The sequence below is a fragment of the Crinia signifera genome, chromosome 7 (assembly GCF_055691185.1).
Source record: "Crinia signifera chromosome 7, ASM5569118v1, whole genome shotgun sequence".
NCBI classification, from domain to species: domain Eukaryota; kingdom Metazoa; phylum Chordata; class Amphibia; order Anura; family Myobatrachidae; genus Crinia; species Crinia signifera.
The window spans coordinates 61,127,438-61,153,398 of record NC_139223.1 but is presented as its reverse complement, the minus strand read 5'-3'; the positions used below and the strand labels follow the sequence as shown (position 1 = coordinate 61,153,398).

The following is a 25,961-nucleotide window of genomic DNA, read 5'->3' as shown; positions in this document are numbered from 1 at the left end:
AGCTCCAACCTCCAGGGGCCCCATCGCTGACTTTAGCATCTTCCAAAGTGGAAAAGCTCAGCGTCCTGTACCCCACTGCACCTGGCTCCTACGGTCTGTTCCTGTCTCAGGGGGACAGTCTACCTACCTTCCTGGCTCCGGTCGCATCCATCTACGGGCTTCACACCACCAAACCCCCCCCCCCCCCCCCTCAAGAGGAAGTGCCTGCACCTGCTGGCACCACACAAAACTGGTTGGCCTCAGCCAGGGCATAGGGACTGGAGGACTGAGGGATGCGGAGTACAATTATTTTAACCCTTTGGTGCCCGGACTCCATCCCATCCAGCTGGTGTAACAAGTGTAAGTCCCTGTGCCCCCGAGTGGACAAAATAGTAATTCAATTTTTGGATTTTTGAAAAATATATGATGATGATGATAAATACACACTTACATTTTGTCTGTGACTTCCGGGGCTAAATTTGCAGGACCAGCCTAAAGAGGACAAAGAAATATCGCTATTTAGAACCCTTCAATTTAAAGCACAAATGAACTAGGATATTGAAACCACCAGCACAATTGATGAGACCAAGATCTGCATGCGGCATCAAGAACAGGTAAAGCCATAGAAGAGAACAGCAGAGAAACAAAAACAGCTAATGCAATAACATAATAAAACTGGTCTTGTGAAACAACCTACCTCTGAAAGGTTAGGGTTAAACAAAGTACATTTTTCCTATTAAACTGACTGGTTTTAGGAAACCGGTTACAGAACAAAGGTAGTGGAATGCAATATCTGTATAATCAGCTATTCGGATACAACGGTATATAGGGCGACTGAAAGTTCCCGACACCCAACAAACCACTCGCATATATAAAACGTGTGAAAGCACTTACAGACTGATCAGCCAAGGGGCTCTTCTTGATGGAAGAGGTTAATTTGGTACGATTCTCCTCATTGGAATTATTGGTTACTGCATCATGCCCATTGGAGAGATGATTCTTTTGAGCAGTTGTAATAGATTCTGAAGAAGTCTTAAACTTTTTAGAAGGGCTAAAAGCATTTGTAGCAACAACTCCATTGAGATGCTTCCGATGCCATTTTATGCCACCCCATCTTAGTTCTTCGGACCCTGCAACAGATTCCATGCCAAAATGATCCCGCGAGCTGCAACCAGGCTTAGTTTTGCCATTGACTAGAGGTTCTCCGTTCTTATTTTCTTTTTCATCAACATTTGATTGCAGGTTTTCCGACACAGCAGCAAAAGACCTTTTCACTGGCGTACAGTTATTTAGTACTGAACGATTCAATGATGGTTTAGGAGACGGATTGCCATTCATGTATTTTACATTCTGCTAAGAGAATACAAAAATTGTCAATGAATGAAAAGTTTAAACATCTTCATTAAGGAGGGTATTCAATGGCAGGCGAAAAATCTGAATTCGACTCGCCCTATTCAATCCCAGGGCTGATGTTTGCCTGGAAAACCACTTGGATCTGCAAAATTGCAGCAAATTCACATGGTTTTTGTGAAAATTCATCTGGGAAATTGAACACTGATCGGCAAATTATTGCCGATTTTTCACCTGGCCAGGACATTTTGCCCAGGATTGAATACCACCCTAAGGGTTGAAATGTTTTTTACTTAGAGTGCACACACACACACAAAGGTATTTTTATTTTTGCGTTAAATCTACATTTTCCTCTAAGTCCTCAGAGGGATGCAGAGAAAAATTAAAAAATTTCACACTAAAATCTCAGATGTTTCTATCTCTTTACTCAAGAAGCAAGAGACTCCTTTTAACAAAGCCTCTAGGACAGAACTAGGAATAAAAAACAATGTTCTTCACACAGAGAATATAGAATAAACCCAACAATAAGAATATAAAGAAAAAAAGCACCTGTCATTAACAAAACAATGAACTGGCTAAAAAAAACACTCAGACATTTAAAAAAAAAAAGCAATATAAGTATTTCCATCATACTCCGATGGTAATCTCTCAAAAAGCATATCATTCGGAGGACTAGGTTCCGCTAAAATATCTCTGGCTCTCTTTAGCCATCTACTCTCAAGATCCTGAATTTGAGCCAGTTTCACCCCGTTCACTCTACCGATAGTCTTGACCACATCTTCGAGAAACCCAGTAAACCAACTCTTTATATGCTAGGCACGCACCTTGATATTCGGTTGAGGTCCAATGAACGGTGGCTTTGTAGCTCCAGCTTGTTGGCTACTACCGGGCAGTGGTGAATTTAGGCTGGATGATTGGAGAGTGTAATGAGAGTCTCCATTCTGCATATTCTGGGATCTTATAGAACAGAATAGATAATGGTATTACAACATGAAAAAAAATTAAGCTAAAATGGTCACAAAAAGTTTTAATACTCATTTCACCAAAAGCCTCTTTCCTGCTTAAGGCTGAAACAATTATTAAGTTGCCTAAATCCAGGAAAGATCCTAGGCCCCTCATATCATATTGCCTTATTTCTCATACCTACAGATGCAAACATTTTTTAGCTGAAATCATAGCTATCTGGCTTAAACATCAAGAAATTACCACTGTTGTCCATACAGACAAGATTTACGCTGGGAAACCCCCCCCCCCCAGAAAATCTAAGAAGCATTTACACCCATTTGCTGGGGAAAAAGCCATCCTTGGTTATTGATCCCTTAGATATGAAAGCTTTGGACACTGTGGCCCCTCCTATGGGAATAGGGTGGCCAATCCTGGGATCAGTGGGTTCCCGAGATTTGGCACCAAAATGGCTATCCAATCTCGGGATTTTGTGATTAGACTTTGCATGCGCAGTCTAATGCCGGGTAGCATCTGACTATCTGCTCCGATGCTGCCCGGATGTTCCCGACCCGGCATGTGGCCTGCGCAGTGTGGATCACACACTGGTCATAGGTCACGCTGCAGAGGCTCAGCCGGGCCTCTCCCAGCCACATGCGTCATACCCGCTGCTGCCTGCCCCCCTCCGCCGCTCCCCAAAATAAGTCAGTGTGGGGCAAAAGGGCTGTTTTCTTTTAGGGATGCCAATCCCGGAATCAAGCTTTTTCCATCAGAATTGAAAAAAATACCCCGGGATTGGCATCCCTATATGGGAGGTTATGCAACATTTTGAAGTAGGACATTTACTTCATGCCCTTGGTCCCGGGGTACGCAACAAGAGCTCCCTTTTCACATTATCGAGCATTTGGCATGTAGAATGTGCCCATTCCAGTATTTGAGGACTATGGGAAACGACAGATCCATCATCAGCATATAAAGCTATAGTGTTCCTGTTATTTTGTCGAATTATGTGGCCTCCATGCCAAAATTTCTACAGATAACACAAGTTCGGATTTACTCAGGCCTTCAGGTAAATTCAGGATAAGCCCTTTAATGGCCCCCCATAGGGGTAAATGCCCCAATTCCCCATTAATAAACTTGCTCGGTCCAATTTAAATACCCAGGTATCTTAATTACAATCCCTTCTTAGAGAATATAGATCTTACTATACAGTCTCAGAACCAATTACCTGATGTAAAAAAGAAGGTACGCCTGCTGGTTGAGAACTGTCCGGATGTCTACACGGGACACAACAGAATCATTCATGAGGTACCAACAGTCATTACTGGCCTACAAAATAAGAAGGTACATGAAGTTAACCACAGGTTCAGAAGGAAGCAAATGGCACAGCTTTGGTCACTGCAAAAAAAGTCTGCTACAAAATGAATCTGAGACGGACATGGTTGAAATAAAGCTTTCTTCTACGATCCCCATGGCAGCCAAGACCTTGGGATTTCATCCCTCTCCCTTCAGATAGACAGGCTGTTTTTTTCTAGGACCTCCCCCTTCTAGCATAAATGGGCGCACCTCCCCTTTCTCCTTGTCTTTTTTTCCTGTCTCCTAGTTATACAGTTAGACTAGGCAGAGTAGGTTGTTTTATTTTCTAGGAGCTTGCCTCAAATACAGGGTTCACTCTGGGGGAAGTGAGCGACATGGGAGCGTGACCTGACAAAGGTTCCTGCCCATAAACTAACCTGAAAGCGTGCCTGAGAAACGGAGTCTGTTCAGGTAAATGGAGCCAGGGTCCCAGACGTGGATAAAAGCCCTTGGCTGGCGCTCCATTCGGTCCGCAGGTAAAAAGAGGTTACAGCGTGTGTGGACAGAGAAAGAGAAGTTCTGTGTCCAGTTACACAGACTTCCGGGACGCCAGCGCCGGATACCGGAAGACTACAGATCCCATAATCCCGTGCGGTGGATCCCGCAAGATGGCGGCCGGAGCACGGAGATACCCAGCTAAAGGACTACAGGGTCCATAGTGCAATGCGCAACGAGCGCGAGCGCTAGTACACAGACGGAACTACAGATACCAGAATACATTGCGCAGAACAGTGGCGGCAATAGCAATTACAAATGAGTGATTGCAGCTGTAAACGGATATATGTTCTGGGTGCAGCAAAGGAAAATGGCGCTGTCACAAAACTTTTCTGCTGTTGCTGAGAGGAGCGCTGAGTGTGTGCCTGCCAGACCGCAGTTTTCTTGAAGACAAGGTATTGAAGCTGGTTACTGTATAGTTATATGGACCAGATAATATAATTGTATCGCTCAGAAGTTATATTAATATTTATTAATATATATATCAAAATCACGCAGGTGTACTGCTGCAGATTTAGAACATGGATACGCCTTCCCCCCCTAGGCTTGATAGTGCCCCTGTGAGGTAAGCTCTAGTATGAATTTTTTGACAGAATAGGTTAGTATGTTTTATTTTTTCAAAATAGTGATAGAAAGTTTTTTTGTTTTTATAGTGTGCCTGTTAAAGAAACAGCTACTATTCCAAAGAAGAAAGTTGCAAAAAAGAAGCACTTGAATATAACCTGCATGGCCTGTGATGCGATATTTTCTTCAACTGAAGGAAAAAATCTATGTCAAAAATGTGAAATTAAACCCAAACCGGTTTCTGACCAGCCTAAAATACTACAAGATTTAATGGATTGGATGAAAAGATCTTTTGTCTCAAAAGAAGAGTTCATAGATTCCCAAGGCAGTAAAAGGTCAAGGGACCAGGCAGGGTTTAGTGATGAAGGAGCATCATCAGAAGAGTTATTAGAGGAAGCTGAGGATACGTCTGCAGAGGAAGGAGAAATTAAAGAAGAGACAAGGGTCTTTAATTTTGATAATGTGGAGAGTATATTGAAAGCCATATATAAGACCATGAATATTAAAGAGCCAGTCACACCAGTCGAAGGAGAGGATATCTTATTTGAAGACAGATCTAAAAAAGGCCGTAATTTTCCAGTTCACAAGGTGATGAAAGACCTGATATCGAAGGAATGGTCCAATATTGAGAAGAGACAAGGTAAACTGTCTAGAGTCGACCGTATGTACCCAGTGAAGGACGACCTTTTTCTAAAGTGGTGTGAGCTGCCAAAGGTGGATGCGGCAGTGGCCGAACTAACATCAAGAACGACAATTCCGCTGGAAGACGGGGCCTCATTCAAGGACCCTATGGACAGAAGAATGGAGGGTTCCTTCCGAAAACTACATTTCTCTGCAGCTGTGTCGCTAAAAACAGGAGTATCGGTGGCCTCAGTAGCGAGAGCTTTGAGGCTTTGGGGTGCGTCGCTACATAATGATATTGAAGACAAGATCTCCAAGCAGTACCTGCTGAAGAATCTAGAGATGATGCAGAAGGCCATAGATTTCATTTGTGAGGCATCACTGGATACCGTCTCATTCGCTGCAAGATCAATGGCAGCAGGTGTATCAGCAAGAAGAGCGTTATGGCTAAGGTCATGGTCAGCCGATGCACACTCAAAAAATAGATTAGTCTCTCTTCCTTTCGAAGGATCACAGCTATTTGGTTCAAAGCTAGATGCACTAATACACAGGATAACAGGCGGAAAATCTCTCAGATTGCCACAGGAAAAGAAAAATAAATTTCAGTTCCAGAATCCAGCAAAGCTTCAATATAGAGCGGCAAGAGGCTACAGACCAGGAAGACCATATAATCAAAGAGGATCCTTTCAGTCATCCAAGCAGTCCTTTCGGCAGAACTTCAGGAGAGGGCCCAGGCAATGACAATCACAGTGGCCCCTGCGTAGGAGCTCGTCTGTTCCAGTTTTCAAGTGTTTGGGAAAATACCATTCAAGACAGATGGGTGCTGAAGATTCTGCAAGATGGATATGCGATAGAATTCCTACAGATTCCAAGAAAAAATCGTTTTTGGATATCAAGAGAACCAAAAGCTCGGTTAGAAAAGAAAGAACTACAGAAGATTATATCCCAATTATTAAGCATCAAAGCTATAGAACCGGTAGCAGAACAACAGGAGAAAAAAGGCTTTTACTCGAATCTCTTTCTAGTAAAGAAGAACACAGGAGGGTATCGCACCATCCTGGATCTAAAAAAATTGAACTCATACGTGAATGTAAAAAAATTCAGAATGGAGACACAAAAATCGATACTGGCGGGAGTCGAGATGGGAGACTTTATGGTATCACTGGACTTAAAAGATGCATATTACCACATCCCAGTCAGACATCAAGACAGGAGGTTTCTAAGATTCTGTGTAATGAAACAACATTTCCAGTTCACATGTCTTCCTTTCGGCTTGGCCACGTCACCTCGAGTCTTCACAAAAGTCCTGATCACGTTAGTAGCGTTCCTAAGAATGAAGAATATTCGTATTTGGCCGTACCTGGACGACTTACTAATCGCCGCGTCATCGGAAAGAAAGATCCAGGAAGATCTAGCAGTAGTGGTTTCGTCATTAGAAGAACACGGTTGGATAATAAACTTCCAAAAGAGCCAGATGCAGCCATCAAGGTCCATTCAATTCTTAGGGCTAATAATAGACTCCAGAAAATTCGAAGTCAAACTGTCGAAAGAGCGATGTCAAAAGATAAGACAGAATGCCAAAGAACTGATGCAATCAAGTCGTGTACCCCTAAGAACATGTCTAAAAATGCTGGGTATGATGATGTCATCCATAGGGACTGTACCGTGGGCTCACTGGAGGCTCAGAACTCTCCAATGGGCCATCCTTCCTTATGTGAAAGCGGGAACAGATCTAGAAACAAATATAAAACTATCTCTACAGGTGAAAGAGTCACTCAGATGGTGGAAAGAAGCAGAAATGGAGAGAAGAGCGTTGTCTCTTGCCCTTCCTCAATTCCTAGTGATCACAACCGATGCAAGTTCGTTGGGCTGGGGAGCTCATATGACTCATCAGACAACCCAAGGGACATGGACAAGGGCGGAAAGTCTCAAATCGTCCAACTGGAGAGAGGCGGAGGCAGTCTGGAGAACGATAAAGCACTTCTGTCGGGAAGTTCAAGGAAAACACTTAAGGGTTTTTTCAGACAACCTCACAGTGGTCTCACACCTAAATCACCAAGGCGGGACAAGGAGCAAGGACCTCATGTCAGTTATCTCAAAGATTATGACGTGGGCAGAAGAAAATGTCTTCTCACTGACCGCAGTCTTTGTTCCAGGGAAAGACAATACACTGGCAGATTTTCTGAGCAGAAGCAAAATATCACCCGGAGAATGGGAATTGGATGCAAAGGTATTCCAACACATAACTGCAGCATTGGGGAAGCCAGACATAGATCTAATGGCATCAAACTCCAACAAAAAGGTAGAGATATTCTATTCAAGATATTATCATCATCAGACATCTGCAATAGACGCTTTCTCAGTTCCTTGGAACTTTCGCCTGGGATATGTTTTTCCCCCCTTCCCACTGATCCACAGGGTGTTAAAAAAGATTATAGAGGATCAAGTGACAGTAATTGTGATCCTGCCATTCTGGCCGAGAAGGTCATGGTTCCCCACAGTTCTGAAGTTGGCAATTCAAGAACCCCTGACTCTTCCGAGCATACCGAACCTACTGCACCAAGGTCCACTTCTGTTTCAAGATCCAGGAAAATTATCTCTGAAGGCATGGAAATTGAGAGGGGGCTACTAAAAAGCAGAGGACTGTCCGACCAAGTAGTCAGTTTACTATTAAAAGCCAGGAAAGAAGTGTCATCGCTGGTATATTACCGAGTCTGGCAAGCCTTTATTCGTTGGAGAGGGTCGGCTACTGACATAGAACAGTCATCCACAGCCCAAGTTCTGCAGTTCCTGTACTTAGGTTTTGACTCAGGGCTGGCGACATCCACATTGAAAGTACAAATTTCAGCTCTCAGTGTCTTACTCAATAAAAAATTGGCTGAAGAAGACCTGATAAGAAAATTCTGCAATGCAGTCAAAAGACTACGTCCAGCAGTAAGGTCATTGGTAGCTCCCTGGGACCTCAATATGATGTTAAAAGCATTGACAAAAGAACCATTTGAGCCCTTACAGGAAGTCCATATGAAATATATGAACTGGAAAATATTGTTCTTAGTGGCTGTCACTTCCGCTAGAAGGATCAGCGAGTTACAAGCTCTTTACATTGAAGAACCTTACTTAAGAATATTTCCGGACAGAGTGGTATTACGCACACATCCCGATTTCTTACCTAAGGTAGTAAGTACCTTCCATCTCAATCAAGAGATAACACTTCCAGCTTTCTACCCTGAACCAAAGGGAGAAATGGAAAAAGAATGGCATACCCTTGACTTAGTGAGAAGTATCACGATCTACATGGATCGAGTTAAGGAGATAAGAAAATCAAAAAACTTATTCATAATCACAGAAGGGGCAAAGAAGGGAATGTCTCCTTCAAAACAGACCATGTCAAGGTGGATCCGCGACCTCATTTCATTTGTCTACAAACAAGAAGGACAAGAAGTTCCAGGTATCATAAAGGCACACTCCACTAGGGCCATGGCGACTTCATGGGCAAGGAAGGCGCAGGCGTCGGTGAAGGATATCTGCAACGCAGCAACCTGGAAGTCATTACACACTTTTTCCAGGCATTACGCACTGAATGTGTCACGATCAAACTTTGGGGAAAAGGTTCTCCATAGCACCATGAGTGAATAAAAAAATTATTATTCAGCACTTATGTGTCCCTCCCTCTTTTCTGCTTTGGTATTATCCCAAGGTCTTGGCTGCCATGGGGATCGTAGAAGAAAGGTAGAATTATACTCACCGATAATTCCTTTTCTTCATAGAGATCCCATGGCAGCCATTAGTTTGCCCTCCCCTTGTGTTTTTTTCAGGACTGGGATATGAGGAGACACTCAAAAAGACAAGGAGAAAGGGGAGGTGCGCCCATTTATGCTAGAAGGGGGAGGTCCTAGAAAAAAACAGCCTGTCTATCTGAAGGGAGAGGGATGAAATCCCAAGGTCTTGGCTGCCATGGGATCTCTATGAAGAAAAGGAATTATCGGTGAGTATAATTCTACCTTTCCCATGTATAGAAAAAAGGAAGATGCACTCCTCTCGTTGTCAAACATAGTTTCTACCATAGATTCTCCTTGTATAATTGAAAGCTAATGGGGTTGGGTGAATTCATTCTTGTAATATTTTTTTTTTTGCAGCAGTACTAATAGCGAGCAATAATCTTCTACAGCCTGGCGTAAGTCTCTGATCCCTCGAGAAGATGCCCAGGAAGGCCCACTCTGGGGTAAATGGCACATAGTTTCCCTCCCAATCCGCCACCAAAAGCCCTAAACCTCCGCAAACTCCCCGAGACAGTGTGAGACTTATTTTATAGTACTTACTATGCATTGGAAAAGTTCCTTACCTTAACGTAGCAATAATAATGCCCTGTATTGCAGCTAAAACCAGTATGTACAAGGACAGAATATAACTTGAATATTATTGGTTCTCCTTTAGGATGAGAGGTGTAAGGACGAATATCAATATATTCTGGATATTTTATTTCCTGCATAGAAACAAAACACAAGGGAAAACAAATATAGTTAGCAAACAGTTCAAAGGAAGATTTTGTAGTTGAAAGAAAAAGAAAATCCAGCCACCAAATGAGGTGGTAAGCACTAGTCGTTTACACTGCAGCTTATAACCAACCGGGAGTCAACCAACCCGGCAACTAGACCCGGGTTGCCCACTGTATAATTGGCAACCCGGGTTTAATGTGAAAGCGTTAGACCCGGGATCTGACCCAGCATTGTTATGTGAACAGGGCATAACAGAAGGCAGATTCCAGGTGTCCTCATCAGATCGAAGACACATCGCATGCGATGCGATCAGGACCTAGTTAAAAAAGCAGGGGTGATGGGATGCCTGTGGGAGCGCGCATCACACAGTGTATGGGCACCTTAACTGAAATTTTATGCGGTTGATCTGGGCACTTCCTTTTAGAAATCCCGGCAGTTGAAGGAACTTTCCTCATTTTACCCTAGGACAGTGTGGGTAGTAGGGTTTAATGTTTAATGCTACGATTAGACAGTATACCAAGAGTAGCATCTTTCGATCTTCAATCTTTTACCCAGCTAGTGGATGAAGTTAAGCTTACCTCAACATTTTTTTATTTATTTCTAGTTACATCATACCTTGAACATCCAGTTTGTTGAGAATCCTCCTTGTACGCAACATTCCCCTTTAAAATCTTTTCTTTTATTTGACCCCCAGGCGGACTATCTGCTGTCTATACTCCTTTATAATGTCATTATCACTATGCTTCTTCTCTACCTCGCCTACAACAGAGTTGGAAAGCAGAGGTGGGTAATCTCTCTGGCGATAAATGGAGTAGTGGCCTCGCTTGCCCCATCTATCTACTGCCTCTGTCCGCTTCCAGCAGGTTCAACTATATATTTTACCCCTATTAGATTGGTAAGGATCAGTGGCAGAGCTTCTGATGTCTGCACCAAATGTTAGGTCCCCTTCCGTTACCTTTTGGCACCTAATTTGGGAATGTATGAAGGTACCGTACTTTGGGGTTATTTGGGCATTATCTGACACTGGTATTTCATCATCCAATCTTACTCCGGGTTCTGCTGTCTTGGGGACATAGCTGACTAGATGAATAGTTTACAATATGCTGTAAATCTGTGCTCATTGGCCAAAATCTGCAGAGCAAGACTTTGGATGGCCACTGAAGGTCCTGATTTTCATGTTTGTCCGTCTTTGGTTACTGCAATGGTGCAGCATGAACATTATTTGTATACTGCCCAAAAAGCGGAATCTAAGATATGACCGTATATGGTCCAGATGGATCTTAGACAACATGTTAGAGAGTTTATTATAATGGACCTTATCTTTACGTATGTTTTGTCCAGCATGGTACTCAAGCATGACCTTAACTAGTGGGTTGTGAATTTTGAGATCCCACCCGTAACTATCAGCAGGATTTTCCAGCAGCGAAACGTAGGAACTTGTACTCAAAAGCTGGAGAACCAGAGGACTACTAACTCTAAACGGTTATAGACCACAGCTAGATTAAAGCCATAAAAAGGGCTACAAGTACCTTTGTAAGCTTTCCCCCACTGAAGCACGCAAACCTTTTGAGGGACAGTGTTAGCACATTAGATACACGTTGTATTGTAAAGGTCTTTGTTGCAGTCACTGAATGTTTACACCTAAGAATAAAAACAAAAATATTAAAACATTTAAGAAATAATAATTATAGGAAAAAGCAGTGACAAAATAGAAAACTACTTTTGCTTTAAATAATTATGCCAAAGTAGAATTAGTTTTTTGCAATAGTCATTTTGTCAGCAGTTTACAAAATCCTGCTGAAATAGGATTAGAAGGGAATTCAATTTGGTGTGAGTTTGCAAAAACACTAAACTCGCACATCTCACCTAAAAATGTATTGATTTTGCATAAACACACCCATAGGGGGAAAAAAAAAATCAGTGTACGCAGACCGGATACAAGTGTACAAAGTACAAGGTTTGGTAATGGACAGGTATGGGAGACAGAAGAGACAAGTGGTCTCCGTAGCAGGATTCCAATGACACAAACACCCAAAGGCGCCATTCGGGTACCCGAGTTAGAGGTAAAACAGTATAAAAGGAAAAGGCATTATTTGCGTTATGAAATGTAGAAAACCAACCTGAACTAGTACTGCATAAAATACATACATATCGAGTAGAATATTAGAGTCTGCCTATCAATAGAGGAAAAAAAAAAAAAGTACAAAAAAGTTAAAAGTTTCCCATACACCCCCCCCCCCCCACACCCTGTATGACATAACCCCAACCCAGATATACTTGGATCCTGGATCTCTTCCCTATTAACAAAAAACTATATAATTAACCCCTCCCTCCCCAAACATCCAGAGTAAACTAGTGGTCTTTAGCTGGAATAAAACCCCGTACACACGGGGGAGATATATTGCTCAGTGTCTCCTTTTCATCAGCGACCAGAGATGGTCGCTGATGAGAAGGAACCTCTGCCGGCGGTGCCGCAGAGGTAATCAGCGATTAGAATGGGGCTGAAAACGGGAGCGCGCACCCGGCGATTTATCGCCGGGGCACACTCCCATCACTGGCAATATGGTTGCCAGCGACCATACTTCCAGCTATTTCAGCCCCTAACGCCCCTGTGTGTACACAGCCCCTGAGACACTGTGTACACAGCTAAAAAGTACTCCCAAAATCAGCGATTGGATAATTATGGGTAAAATTTAATAGGATGAGAGCTTCAGAAAGTGAGAGATTTGGTAAAAAAAAAAAAAAACCTGGAGATTTTTTAAGTGGCAATCATTGACACTGCAAAATCAAACTGGTTTTGCAGTGTCAATGATTGCCGCTTTAAAAAAACCTGGAGATTTCTTACCAAATCTCTCACTTTCTGAAGCTCTCATTCTATTAAATTTCCCCCAATATCTTCATCATAGCTAATCTATACCAATCTAATTATCTCCTTCCATCCAACCCAATTAAAGGATAGCAACAATATAGACAGGCTGGGGCAGTGAACTTGAGGACAAACCCAACTCTTATACATTGAACAGGATAAAATATACTAGTTATGTCTTGTTGTACAACAAGGCATTACAACAGCATCTTGCTGAAGAGGGGTGCCGAACGGGTTCCCGACAGTCGGGATCCCGACAGTCGTTTACCCGACGTCGGGATTTTGACTGTCAAAATGCCGGGATAATGACTGTCGGAGTCCCATACCACACCCGCTGAAGAGGGGATCAGTAGAATAGCAGATATACAACATATTAAAGAATTTCCATATAACCCAAAACATATAAAAACAAACTAAAAATAAGTACAGGTGTAGGAGATACGAATTATTCCGGCCAGGCACTCAGGCACAGCAGAGCCAAAGGAATAATAGTTTCTCTAGCACACACCCAAGGGTATCCATACGGAAAGCGAGAATATTGCGGCAAGGAGAGCAGAAACATATTATGAAAGCCCGGTGTTCATAATGATGGTCGCTGCCACGGCCACAACTCTGAGATCTGGGGTATTGGTTTTGTTTATCCTCAGACATACACCAAACCAAAGAAGAGCGCCCGAAACTGGAAATTGTGTGATTAAACCGTAAATAGGAGTTTGTACTGTGGTTCAGTATATTTTTCTTAATAGCACAGATATCATAATCAGGCAAACTAATCCTTCAGAGCAATGTGTCACTCTCCACAGTAATGTCTCCTAGCTAAACTCACATTTGCATAAATAGACAAAAGCCAAATGTAAACCAAGTGTGGAGAATGCTACATTTAGTACATTGGATCTAGCTTGCAATGTAATGTCATCATATTCCTTTTACACAATAAAATGACATTTCTTAAGACTTACTTGCTGCAGTTATATGCATTGTCTCCATCTAGTTGCTCCGCTTTAACAAACTCCTCCAAAGCTTTATTTACACTGTGCGAGGTCTGCATAACAGAAACCAAAAAAGACTGGATGAACAGATTTTAAAGTTTTCTCAAACATAAAAGTATACATAGCACAAAACAAAAAAGGTTCAACAACTTACTAATATTCAATACAGCAGATTCTTAAAATAATAATCTGTCCAGACAATCCAATGACTTAAGGAAAAACTTATATAAAAAAATAATATTATAATAATAATACACCACAAGCACTTGGTGGTAACTTTATTTGCACTTCAAATTTCATGTCCTCATATGGTGCTGATTAACATGGTGTATGACACTAGTATATTGTGTATGACAGCCTGTATACAGAGCAGAACAGTACTGTTTGGGGGGAAAAGCTGTGGCTGCTACACTGCTGCACTACGTGTACAAGTCGGACAGAGATATAAAAGTATCATTAATCATTACAGTGCATCCTAGTTGGGGGCAGCACGGATGGTGTAATGGTTAGCATTACTGCCTCACAGCGCTGAAGTCATGGGTTTGATACCGTGGGTTTAGAACGGGTACTAGATTTAGTACGGGTACTAAAGAATAGTTGCATTGTATTGCGACCAGCACAGCTTGCCCTGAAACTGCAGCAGGCAGGTGTGAGTGCATCTGTACGCACAGTGAGGCAAAGACTTTTGAAGGATGGCCTTGTGTCAAGTAGAGCAGCAAAGAAGCCACTTCTCTCCTGGAAAAAGCCATCAGGGACAGACTGATATTCTGGAAAAGGTACAGGGAATGGACTGCTGAGGTAAAGTTATTTTCTCTGATTAATCCCCCTTCAGATTGTTTGGTTCATCTGGAAACAAGCTTGTCCAGAGAAGGAAAGAGGAGTGCTACCATCAGTCTTCTATTATGCCAACAGTAAAGCATTCTGAGACCATTAATGTGTAGGTTGCTTCTCAGCCAAGGGGGTGCCTCACAATTTTGCCTAACACCACAGCCATGAATAAACATTGATACCAAAACATCCACCAAGATCAACTTCTCCCAACCATCTAAAAACAGTTTGGTGACGAACATCTTTTCCAGCAGGATGGAGCAAAAGTCATAACTAAGTGGCTCGGGGTATACAACAGTGAAATTGTTTTTATGGCCAGGAAAACTCGCCCTACAGTAAACCTATGGAGAACTTGTGGTCAACCCTCAAGACGCAGGTGGACAGATAAAACACACAAATTACGAAAAACTCCAAGCATTGATTAGGCCAGAATGGGCAGTCAGTATGCGGCCCAGAAGTTGACCGACAGCCTGCCAGGGCTAATAACAGGGGTCGTGAAAAAGAAGGGTCAACACTGCAAATGTTCAGTTTGCATAAACTTAATTGTCAATAAAAACCTTGGACACATATGAAATGCTTGTAGTTTGACTACAGTATAAAATAACCACATCTGCCAAAAAGGTCTAAAAAACAGTGAAGCAGCAAACTTTGTGAAAACCAATACTCTTCATTTCTCAAAACCTTTGGCTGACCCACTGGGCTTGCCTCAGTCCCACTTGATAGCAGCCATTAGGTGTGCTGCTTATACCTTGTTTTTGTGTGGGCTGATCCTTCTGGATTCACACAGAATCCATGGATCACTACTGCCATCTACTGTACGCTCATATTACTACAATAGATTAAGGAGACCACTGAGACCACTGAAACTTAAGTCCTAGCCCTAAAACAGATTCACCGCCCCCAGTTCACATTCAGTTCAGTCTTGCACGCTCCAAACCAAAGTAACTAAGCCAAACTTAGGCCACCAGACTAAAGCTTGCAATATCCAGCCAGTTTTTAACACCCTCAATTTCCTATGCGGAGGTTGAAACAGAGGTGAAAGAATTACCAATGGTAAAACTTAGATCATAATTAAAATCAATACTTATCCTTAACGCAAGGATGGGGAACATTCGGGCCTCCATCTGTTGTTCAACTACACATTCCTGGATGCCCTGCTCCAGTTTTGCTATTTGGCCATGCTAAAACTGTTGCAGGGCATGCTGGGTTATGTAGTTCAACAACAGCTGGAAGGTTCCCCGTCCCTGCCTTAACTCTTGCATTAATATTTGCTTCTGGTAAGGGATAAAGGGTTGCGTCAGGCTCTGAAGACTGATTGCTCTCCTGGATATGCAATGCCTGGCACATCACCTACACCAAACCATCTAACCAATGGCATCTAGCAGTCATTCTCATAGTCTGGTTCCTCAGCTAATTGACCCTCTTCTTGAGTAGAGCCCTACAAAAACAAAGCTTCACCTACAGATATGTCCTCACACACTAGTGCTGCAGTTGTGACAAACATCCCTTCTCCGCATAACAGGTCCTGCAGTCGTCTTCCTGCACTAAGCTTCATTTGCAAAATAACGCAACAAGACTTCACTGATAAATCTGATGGTCACACACAGACATACAAAAGTGTTGCATAAATCTGTATACAAAGTGCAACGAGGCAGCAGCCCCAGCAAGTTCCTTTGTTCTTCGTAATAATATGCAGGCTCAGTCGCACACAGATATAAAAAATGGTCACATACCGAATTAAAATCAAAGTCTCACAAAGCAGTTTTGTCGCAACATATACAATTCCAGCTATAAGCATCAGTCTCTGCAGGAGGAACCATTCCATGGAGGAAGGGAGTGGGATCTCCCAACAAAGTTACATATATGAGAACGCTTTCAGTGCATGCTCCAAAGGCCATCAGAGAAGAAATGCTATCCCTGAAGTGTGCACGTCAAACCTTCAGTGCCCTGCATGATGCAGAATGCAGCAGACTTGGACAGAGCCTTCTAATTAACCTAAGCATATGTTGTGGAAGACTCACAGGTCCACCTCGCAAGCAGGCCCAGAGAATATACTGCATGATAGTCCTAGGGACACCAGCAATATAAAAGCAAGTCAACCTTCCGCTGATGACACATCAAAATAATTAAACCTATTCAATATGATTCCTATAGGCACGGCGTCAGGTGGGAAATGGTTTTGTAACTACTTTACACCTCAACAACCTCTTGCTTTTTTTTTTTTTTTTTTTAAGTGGGATTTCTAGTCTAAAAGTATACAAAAACTTTATGAAATTAATGATGTAAAATAAAGACTATACCCTTCTTATTGTAAGGCAAAACAAAAAAGTAGCCCTCCTCTCTCATTACAAGCGAATACAGGACCAAAATTACAATGTGCCTTCAAAAGACAGAATACATTATGAATAACTGATTAAGTGAGCCAGAGCTGTCAGACTTAATCCTATGCTAATCCCCTACTGTATTGTATTGTAGCTGAGAACAATAGGACTTGGTGCGCCTTGGCTCACCATGGCTATCCAGAGATGGCTTAGTTGAAGAAGGCTCCATCTGTAGGTGGAATAACTTCGGACCAAGCATAATATAGTAAGTCACCTGTGCATGACAAGATATAGATACTGTATATAAAAATCCTGAAATCATGGTCTGGGGGATCTTTGGGATTGGTGCTGAAACATTCACTGGATTATAAAATACTCTGAATATTACACATGTATTTACTTCTTTTAGAAAATTCCAGAATCACTGGTTTAGCCCGAATACATTTGCAACCCTCAATACAGCCAAAAGAAAAATGGATTTAATCATCACAGCCACTGCGTAGTACAAGGTGATATCTGTGAATTCCATAGCAGTTTTATAATCTGTCCAGTTCAATTTTACAAATATTTCCATGCAAAATAGTTTTACTTTACCTTAATCTCAAGAGGGATATCGAGATAATCTTCATAAGTGTCGGAAACGGCTTTACAGTTTAGACATTTCACTGCCGAAAGAAATAAAATATATATATTTTAAACAGCATAATAATGAATTACAGCTGACTCCAAATTCAAAGAGCTTTCTATGGTTAAATTGTAAAATGAGTGGGTATGTAGGTGGTGCAAAGTGTATACGGCCGTTCTCCAAACCTACACCTGCAGCACCCAGCTTGTTCTTGCCTTCTATCAAATACTTTTATTTAGATTTAACAATACAATAAAACATTCTTCACAACACATTTATTTATTATTTACAGTTTCTTATACAGCGCAGCATATTCCGCCGTGCTATACCAGGGGTGCTCAAACTATTTTGCTCTGGGACCCCGTCAGACAATAAAAACTAATACAGGACCCCAGCAAGTTATTATTGAATTGCCGACACGTGTGGTCAGTGAAGTGACCACTTTTGTGAAATGGTAATGGGCAGTGGGTAATGGAGGGGATGTAAAAGGGTGACAGGAGGATGGACGAGGGAAGCAGTGGGTGTTTACTTATACCCTGTCCACCCTCCACGGACACATTTGCCTGATGGTCAGCAACATAGAGACGTGACCCCATGCTGAGGTGGTTGGGACCCACTTTGGGGTGAGGACCCACAGTTTGAGAAGCGCTGCGCCATACAATTGGAAACAGTGATTAAACAAACTGGGTAGATACAACCCGACATGGAGGTAGGAGGGCCCTGCTCATGACAGATTAAAATGATTGCTCAAACATTAAATACCAGTCGTGAAAAGGTATAGATCATATAAGGTAAAGATACGGCTATAAAAGGGAAATCGCCACTTAACACTTGTAAGTTATACCAAGTGGTTAAATGGAAACTTTTCTTTAAAGCTTCTTCTAAAACTAATTGACATCATACAGGCATATGGAAGTCATACATCAAAGTATTTCTTTGCCATCTTCTGTTTACATGTAGAGGTTTGGGTCCAATCCATAAAATAAAAAAATAGAACATAAAACTTGGGGTAAACCAAGGATATGGGCAACAGGTCAGGAGAGATCCATTATAGTTTTGTCAGCAGTATACGATTATCTCTAGACAATGTGCAGCTCATCCCATGGGGGTATAAACCCCAAAACAGCCCAAGATTCATCAAATGTCAAATGTAAAGGCCCTCCATACACTTATCCATTTTGGATGGATCAGGCTGAGAAATTGGCCCAAATCGGATGTGTTTTACACCTCATCTGACCAAATGCCTGGTCCCGGGCTCAACAGGTCTGACCCTGCAGATTAAACCTGCTGCAGGTTTAATCTGTGGGATTGGACTCATTACGGCACATTGCGGGTGCTTTTTAGCACCCGCAATGTATCTGGTCCCATTCCGAGGTGTGTGCCAGCGGTACCGCACCTCTGGCACACACCTTTCTGCTAGTCTTACCTCCAGGCAGTGAGGAGCAGTGGGGCGGTCAGCGGGTGCTGAGCGGTGATCAGCAGGATGGGCACACCGGGTATTAGAATTTAAAAAAAATAAAAAATGTGAAATGTTTGGCTGGTTGGCCTCTGATTGGCTGAAAGAGTGCTCAGTTTTTGTTTTTTGTTTTTAAATTCTAACACCCGCCGCTGCCAGGCGTGCCCGTCCTGCTAATCACCACCCACTACCACTCAGCACCGGTTGACCACCCCACTGCTCCCCGGTTACATGTGATAAATCGCATAGGATTTATCACATATAAAAAATTGCTAATCATATGTGAGCCTCCCAGGGAGCTGCCAGGCGGCTTACAGGAGAATTGGGTCCGACTTGCCTAATGTATGGGGGCCTTAAAGCATTTGTTAAATACTTTTGAAGGGCCAACCATAATCAATGAACCGAGGGCAATGCCAGAGACAGTATGATATCTGCATCAGGATGTCCACATTTAAAGCAATTAGAGGTACAGTAGGTGCCTCATCAATAATGAATTAAAATTTTGAGGTAAAAGTATGATGCTCCGGTCTTCTTTACAATTTTAGAACATGTTATGTTGAAAAAGGATTGCCGATAGGGGTCTCTCTCACTGATTAGGTTTTACATTTAGGTTACAATTAAGAGTAATGTGTGGCCCTTTTGAAATGAGAGGGCCACAAAGTGCAGACATGTGTCACTGGTATAGGTGCCTCACTAACTATAAGTAAATTATTACAAAACAGTATCTTTATATTACTGAGAGAATTACATAAGCAAGGTCTACACTTACCTCGAGAACGGAGACATCCTCCAAATATTTGATGTATAAAAGTTGTTTGTGCACTTATGTCTAGGCTGAAACAAAGGAAAACTTTTCTGTTAGACTTCATTATCTTCATACTTTATAACAATTGTGTCAACCTCTTCAGAGACAAAGTGATCATTTAAAATATACATAAAAACTAAATTGAGTATATTTTATGTAACAGATTGTTAAGCAAATGTAAATATATTTTTATATTTTCTAGGTTTCGGGGTTTGATTTTTTTTTTTTTTTTTAATTATAACCCGTCACCAGGAAAAGATTATATATATGCTGGGCTATGCTTACTAGGCATGTGTTGTCATTGGTGTTTAAGAATTAGATGATGCCACACATTGTACATACACATGTAACAAATGCGTCTGGTTTCGTATTGGTAATGGCATCATGGAGGATTTTTAAGACAACTTTTTTTAGGTCATAATGTGCAACTCCATCCAATCTTGTTTATATTAGAACTTCTTTATTAGTGATTTAGTGGCTTTAGTTACAAGTCTTACAACAGTGTTCACATTCGATTTGACTATATAGTACAGATCTGCATTATATAGTCTTGCCTGCCAAGACTATTGATCTATTTGATTTCTATTTCGTTTTGATACTATAAGCAAAATCGAATAGAAAAATAGTGCATATCTCACAGTGTGTACACTCAGATCCAGACCTAATAGTGGTCGAAAGCAAATCTCACCATTTGTATGCACCTTAACCCAGATCTAATAGTGGGCTAATAGAATGTAAATCTCACACTGTGGATGCACCATTATTCTTCTATACCAGGGGTATCTACCCGTCGATCGCGGAGGTCCCGTGGGTAGATTGCAATCAAGTTCCCTTCCCTGTGCTGAAGCCTCTGACAGAACAGAGGCTTCAGGGTTCCCAGGGATGCAGTGCGCAGGTGCACGTGTGACGTCACCCGCGCACTGCAAGCACATGTATGAGCCGACTGGAAGGCTTAGCAGCGGTGAGAGTCCGTGGGACAGGGGCCAGGCAGACACACTGGAGGATCAGCAGCGACGGGACAGGACTCTGAGCACAGCGCACAGTGACAGCACGGAAGCTGCACCCAGACGGCAGGCATCAAATTAAGTTGTTACTTTATTGCACTTGCATGTGAGAGGATAATTTTGTCCACAGGTTTAGGTTTTTTATTCTTGTGTTATATGAGGGGCTCTATTTACAAATATAAGTTCATCCCAATTGCTGCCTGTGATGGTGTTGTGTGCCCCCTTAAAAAAAAAAAAAAAGGGGACACAACTCCATCACAGGCAGCAATTTCAAATGAACTTTTGTAAACAGAAACCCTCCCCCCTCCCGCCACATAAAAGAAGTTTGCGGCTCATTCCGAATGGCGGAATGTGAATTTCCGGCACGTTCCCTATCTGGAACGTGAATTTTAACTCCTCATGTGTGGCATACTGTAATGCTAAGTTTGTCTCATTACGTGTTGCACAATGTGTAAGGGACAGGGTATATTTTACGCAGGGGTAGATGCCGGTAGATCCCCAGTAAGTAAGTGTAGATCCCGGGTTGTAAAATTCCGGCCACCCCTGTTCTATACCATAGATTTCCTATCCATTTCACATCTGCTTGTGGGACATATCATGTGACGGCTCACCATGTTATATTGGTGGTTTATTGGCCATTAATCTTGTGAGATACCAGGAAGTATTTAAGAAACATTTAATTAATACATTTTTAGTAGATGTGGCAAGGATGGAATCTTGTTTGAGGTGTAACATTTTGGGGTATATTCAATGGTGCCGGCGAGCCCCTGACGGCGAGCAGTGCCGATAGCTCACAGTCAGAGCACTCAACGGCATCCCCTTCACTCACCGTACGAATTGCGGCTGTCAAAACAGCGGCGCTCACCACAAAATGCAGCGGGCACGCTGCATTTGCGACGAACCTCGCAGTTTGTCAGAGAACGGCGAGGATTTTCCTAGAATAGAGAACACGGCGAGCGGGTTAGTCGGCATGTATGGCTTGTTTTTGGCAATCCTCGCCAAAAACAAGCCATCCTTGCCGCACAAACCCCCTCCTCGCCAGCGGAATTGAATACCACCCTCTGCCAGCATTTTGCTATTTTTGGTGGTGTTTCCACATTAAAATTAAAAGGCCTTCCATTTTTATTGGGCATTTTCACCCATTTGAATGAATGTTGCTGCTATGTCCGCTTTGAGTCCGGGTAAAATCATGTTTGTTTATTGCCATATTTAATAAGGATCCATGCATCTACTATGGCAACATTCCCACACAATCCTATGGCATAGATGTACTCCCCCCATAAACTGGTTGTATTGGTTGAAAGTGAAAGCTCTTGTTGCTTGGGCATACGGATGTTTACTTCCAGATCTTGGCATTTAGCCCGGCACTGCATGCAAATTTCTGTGCACAGGCCAGGCAGTATGCCACCATGCACGTCTTATTCTCAGTCCCTTCTGGAGACTCAATGTCAGTTCTATTCTTGCATACATAGAGATCATACTGAGGTGTCCTTTTATATATTTGCTTGTGCTGTGGCACGCAGTAGCATGTATGCCATGAAAAAGAAATTTATCTCTGCACCACAAAAAAAAACGTCAGGGCTTGGGGGCAGAGTATAGGAGTCAGACACTGTGGGAGTTTTAATTTAACTCTTTTCTGGCCCACCAGCCAAGCCTACACCACCAGCAATGATTCTGTGCCCCCTAGTGGATGAAAAAAATGTTTTGCATTCGGTGCAGCGCTGGCAGCAACATCATAAGTAGACATATTTGTATTAACAGTATCTGCCAACCATAGATTTACTATTGTCTATTGATGTTGCTGCCAAAATTTTGGATGACATCTTCCCTCCCTAGGATGCCTCTAGGCCAGGGGTTCCCAATCTTTTTGTAATACCGGCACCCTAGAGTATCAGAATTTTTCCAAGGCACCCCTAGGCCCCCAAAAATATATATCAAATGAAGTAGATTGTGTTTATATGTGCTTCTTAGGTTCAGTTATGTGGTAAAGGGCAGGATTTGGTTCTGATTGTGCACATATATTATGATTGGTAGCCACCAGCACTGGTTTTGACCAGAAATAATTGATCATAAATAATTTGAATTGGTCCTAAACGACCAACCCGAGGCACCCCTGCAAGTGTCCTGAGGCACCCCAGGGAGCCTAGGCACACAGTTTGGGAACCACTGCTCTAGGCAAAAGAACATTGGCTTTGTCACTTTTTCAAACCTAGCAATCAGGGTACAGCCTTTAACAGCTATGGCCCCCCCCCCCCCCACAGACACACACACCCCTGTAACGGTCCCACAGTCAGCTAACTGCACGACCATTAGCAAAAAGATAGATCTAGAACAGGGGTCCTCAAACTATTTTGCTCTGGGACCCCATCAGACAATAATTATAATTAAAGCACTCCAGCAAGTTACTGCAGAAGGCCATCAAATCACATGTGTAGTCAGCAGACAGCACATACATGGCAGCATTGTGGAGGCACAAACTGAGGGAGGAGTCTAGAATAACAGACAATTCAACAGATTTTTCAGACTCCTTGAATCACTGACTGACATTAGAAAAGTCATCAGCCTGATGCTCAGCAGCATGGAGTCGTGACCCGATGCTGAACAGGTCAGGACTCACTTTGGGGTCAGGACCCAGAGTTTGAGAACCGCTGATCTAGAATATACAGTCACACAAAATACCCACAAAAGCAAAATGTGGACGTTTACGATTCAAGTTAAATTGAATAGACAATGCATACCATTAGAAGATTATGATCACAATTCCTCCAACTATCTAGGAGTAGGTAAATTTTTTTTTTTTTATAGCCCAAAATGTTAATTATATTATGTGGGGAAAAAATACACCATTCCAAATTGTTGCTGAATATTTGTGATGTCCCATTCAAATGTAGAGAATTTATAAATGCAATATCTGAATAGATTTTAGATAATGTTAAATACGACCAATTTAGTTCTAAATTTTTATTCAAAACTTCAAAAAGCTTTGCAATTGAAAAATACAATAAAATTAAAGTAAAAGTACATGTGCCAATATCCCTGAAGAGGTTAGAGACTTATTTTAACATTTTACACAAAAAAAGCAAGAGAGGCCAAATACCCAGGTAACAGCTCATTGGTTCCGGGTGATAGTACTACAGTGTCTAGAACAGTGATGGCTAACCTTGACACTCCAGTTGTTGATGAACTACACATACCAGCATGCCCTGCTACAGTTCTACTATTTGGCCATGCTAAAACCGATGCAGGGCATGCTGGGATGCGTAGTTCAACAACAGCTGGAGTGTCAAGGTTAGCCATCACTGGTCTAGAGGGTCAAAAAGGTTGATAGGAGTTTCCCCCGAAAATGTTTCGCTTTTTGGACTTTTTCCTATGTTGCCATCCCTTTGGACTACAATTGGGAATAGTAAAGTGCGCAGAGCAAAGCGAGGCACCAGGCCCAAAGCATGGCGAGCGAAACTAGCCATGCAATGGTCCACATTGCACTAACTGGGGGTCTATGTAGAGAGGTAAATAAATAATGAAAGACTCTTAATTAAAGATGTTGATCTTTCCAGTGGTCCATCTAATAATCCCCACCGTCTCTATGGGCAGTATTCAATGAGAAAAATTCTCCGTGTTTTATGGAGAATTTGTGCTTTGTTCGCCTTGGACGGAGCATTTTGCTCTCCAAAAGCGAGCAACCCTATGCAATGTGATATATTCTCCGTCTTTCTAAGTGATTTTCGCCGTCTCTCTCCGTGTAGAAATTCTCCATCTTTTGATGGAGAGCTGGAATGTGAACTTTTAAACTAAAAGGTTTTTTTTTTTTTAATTTTGGTGTAAAAAAAAAAATCAGGTTTTTTTTTTCTGTGAAGGGGCATGTTATATATATATATATATATATATATATATATATATATATATATATATATATATATATATATATATATATATATATATATATATATATATATATATATATATTTTTTTTTTTACACAGTGCAGCCAGCAGGGGGCCGGAGCGCTCGAGCCGCTCATTAGATATTCATATATTCACTGCACCCGATCGTTAATATGCACGACCGGGTGCAGTGAATACTGGGTCCCCCGCTGGCTATAGGGGGGGGGGCAGCCTGTGCTGCCTGGGTCCAGGGGAGCCCACCTCCCCTCCACATTCCTCTGGAGCAGCCATGGAGACTTTAATCTCTCTGGCTGCTTCCGTCCCCCGGCTCCCTGAAAGCTCCCTGCCGCAGACGCTCGTCCGCTGCAGGGGTTAAGACTCGCCGCGAGTGGCGGTGAGCATCAGCCACATTGAATAGTGGATAAAGTGCCATGACGGAGAATCTCCAAACATGGAGAATCTCCGCAAAAACACGGAGAGTGCATGGAGAGCGAAATAAAACGCTCTCCATGCACGGAGAATTTTCTCATTGAATACTGCCCTATTTGGGCTAGATGCACCAAGCTAGAAAAAGTGTTACAATGGAGAGTGATAGACAACCAGCTTTTAACGCCTTTTGTAAACCCTGTAACATGACAGTTAGGGGCTGATGGGCTGGTTGTTTATCACTCTCCACTTTATCAAGCTTGGTGCATCTGGCCCATATAGGCAAAAAAGACAACTACAACGGTGTCTACCAAACAAACAAGACTGACTCCCTCCCATGTGCAACGAATAGACAGTATTTACTCAGTGTTGACAGAGTAGTTATGAAGCTACAGAGCATTTACTAGTAGGCAGACGCCAGCTAAGAAAAGGATGTTGAACGTATTCCAGCTCTCTATGGTAAAGCAGCTCAATCCTGTTCTCCCTTCTAGACCTTTTGACTAAGGAGATTTGCCTGTAGTTTTGGTCCTTGAAAATGTAACCCCATAAAAGGTGAGACCACACCAACAGATCCTATTTCCATGGGCAAGCAGCATGCAATACCAAACATGATGCACAAATTTAGGTCACCCCCACAAAATACCCCAATACTTGTTTTGCATGGGTCTTTTCACGAGGAGATATTATATTTCCATTGGGAGACTTAGGTAAAAGGCTGCATTTATCTTGAAGGCTTCATAACCATCCAATTTATAATAGTACCCTAGAGCATCAGGGGTGCGCGCTCCCGTTTTCTCAGCCAATCAGCGGCCGCCCAGTCCTTGAATGGGATTTCTTTCTATTCTCGTGCCGCCCACCCGGTCTCTCTGCATCTGTGGTGCCCGCTCCTGACCCTGCCTGCCGCAGCGCCACTACATCTGAAGAGGCTGAGGCTCTCCCAGTGCACAATACAGATTAC

General features: G+C 42.4%; 1 protein-coding gene across 4 annotated transcripts in view; it reads right to left on the bottom strand.

Moving 5' to 3' along the window:
• Window positions 1–25,961, bottom strand: part of USP42 (ubiquitin specific peptidase 42) — a 46,836-nt gene that overhangs the window by 6,703 nt on the left and 14,172 nt on the right. For 3 of the 4 annotated variants that reach the window (XM_083153203.1, XM_083153206.1, XM_083153207.1), the window contains 9 exons: window positions 19,658–19,722; window positions 17,402–17,472; window positions 13,629–13,711; window positions 11,333–11,444; window positions 9,650–9,790; window positions 3,500–3,600; window positions 2,154–2,286; window positions 874–1,332; window positions 431–471 (listed from right to left, as the gene is read on the bottom strand). In XM_083153203.1, the coding sequence (XP_083009329.1) occupies window positions 431–471; window positions 874–1,332; window positions 2,154–2,286; window positions 3,500–3,600; window positions 9,650–9,790; window positions 11,333–11,444; window positions 13,629–13,711; window positions 17,402–17,472; window positions 19,658–19,722 (1,206 nt within the window). The remainder of the gene's footprint in view (window positions 1–430; window positions 472–873; window positions 1,333–2,153; window positions 2,287–3,499; window positions 3,601–9,649; window positions 9,791–11,332; window positions 11,445–13,628; window positions 13,712–17,401; window positions 17,473–19,657; window positions 19,723–25,961) is intronic. The other variant, XM_083153204.1, reaches the window with a different exon arrangement.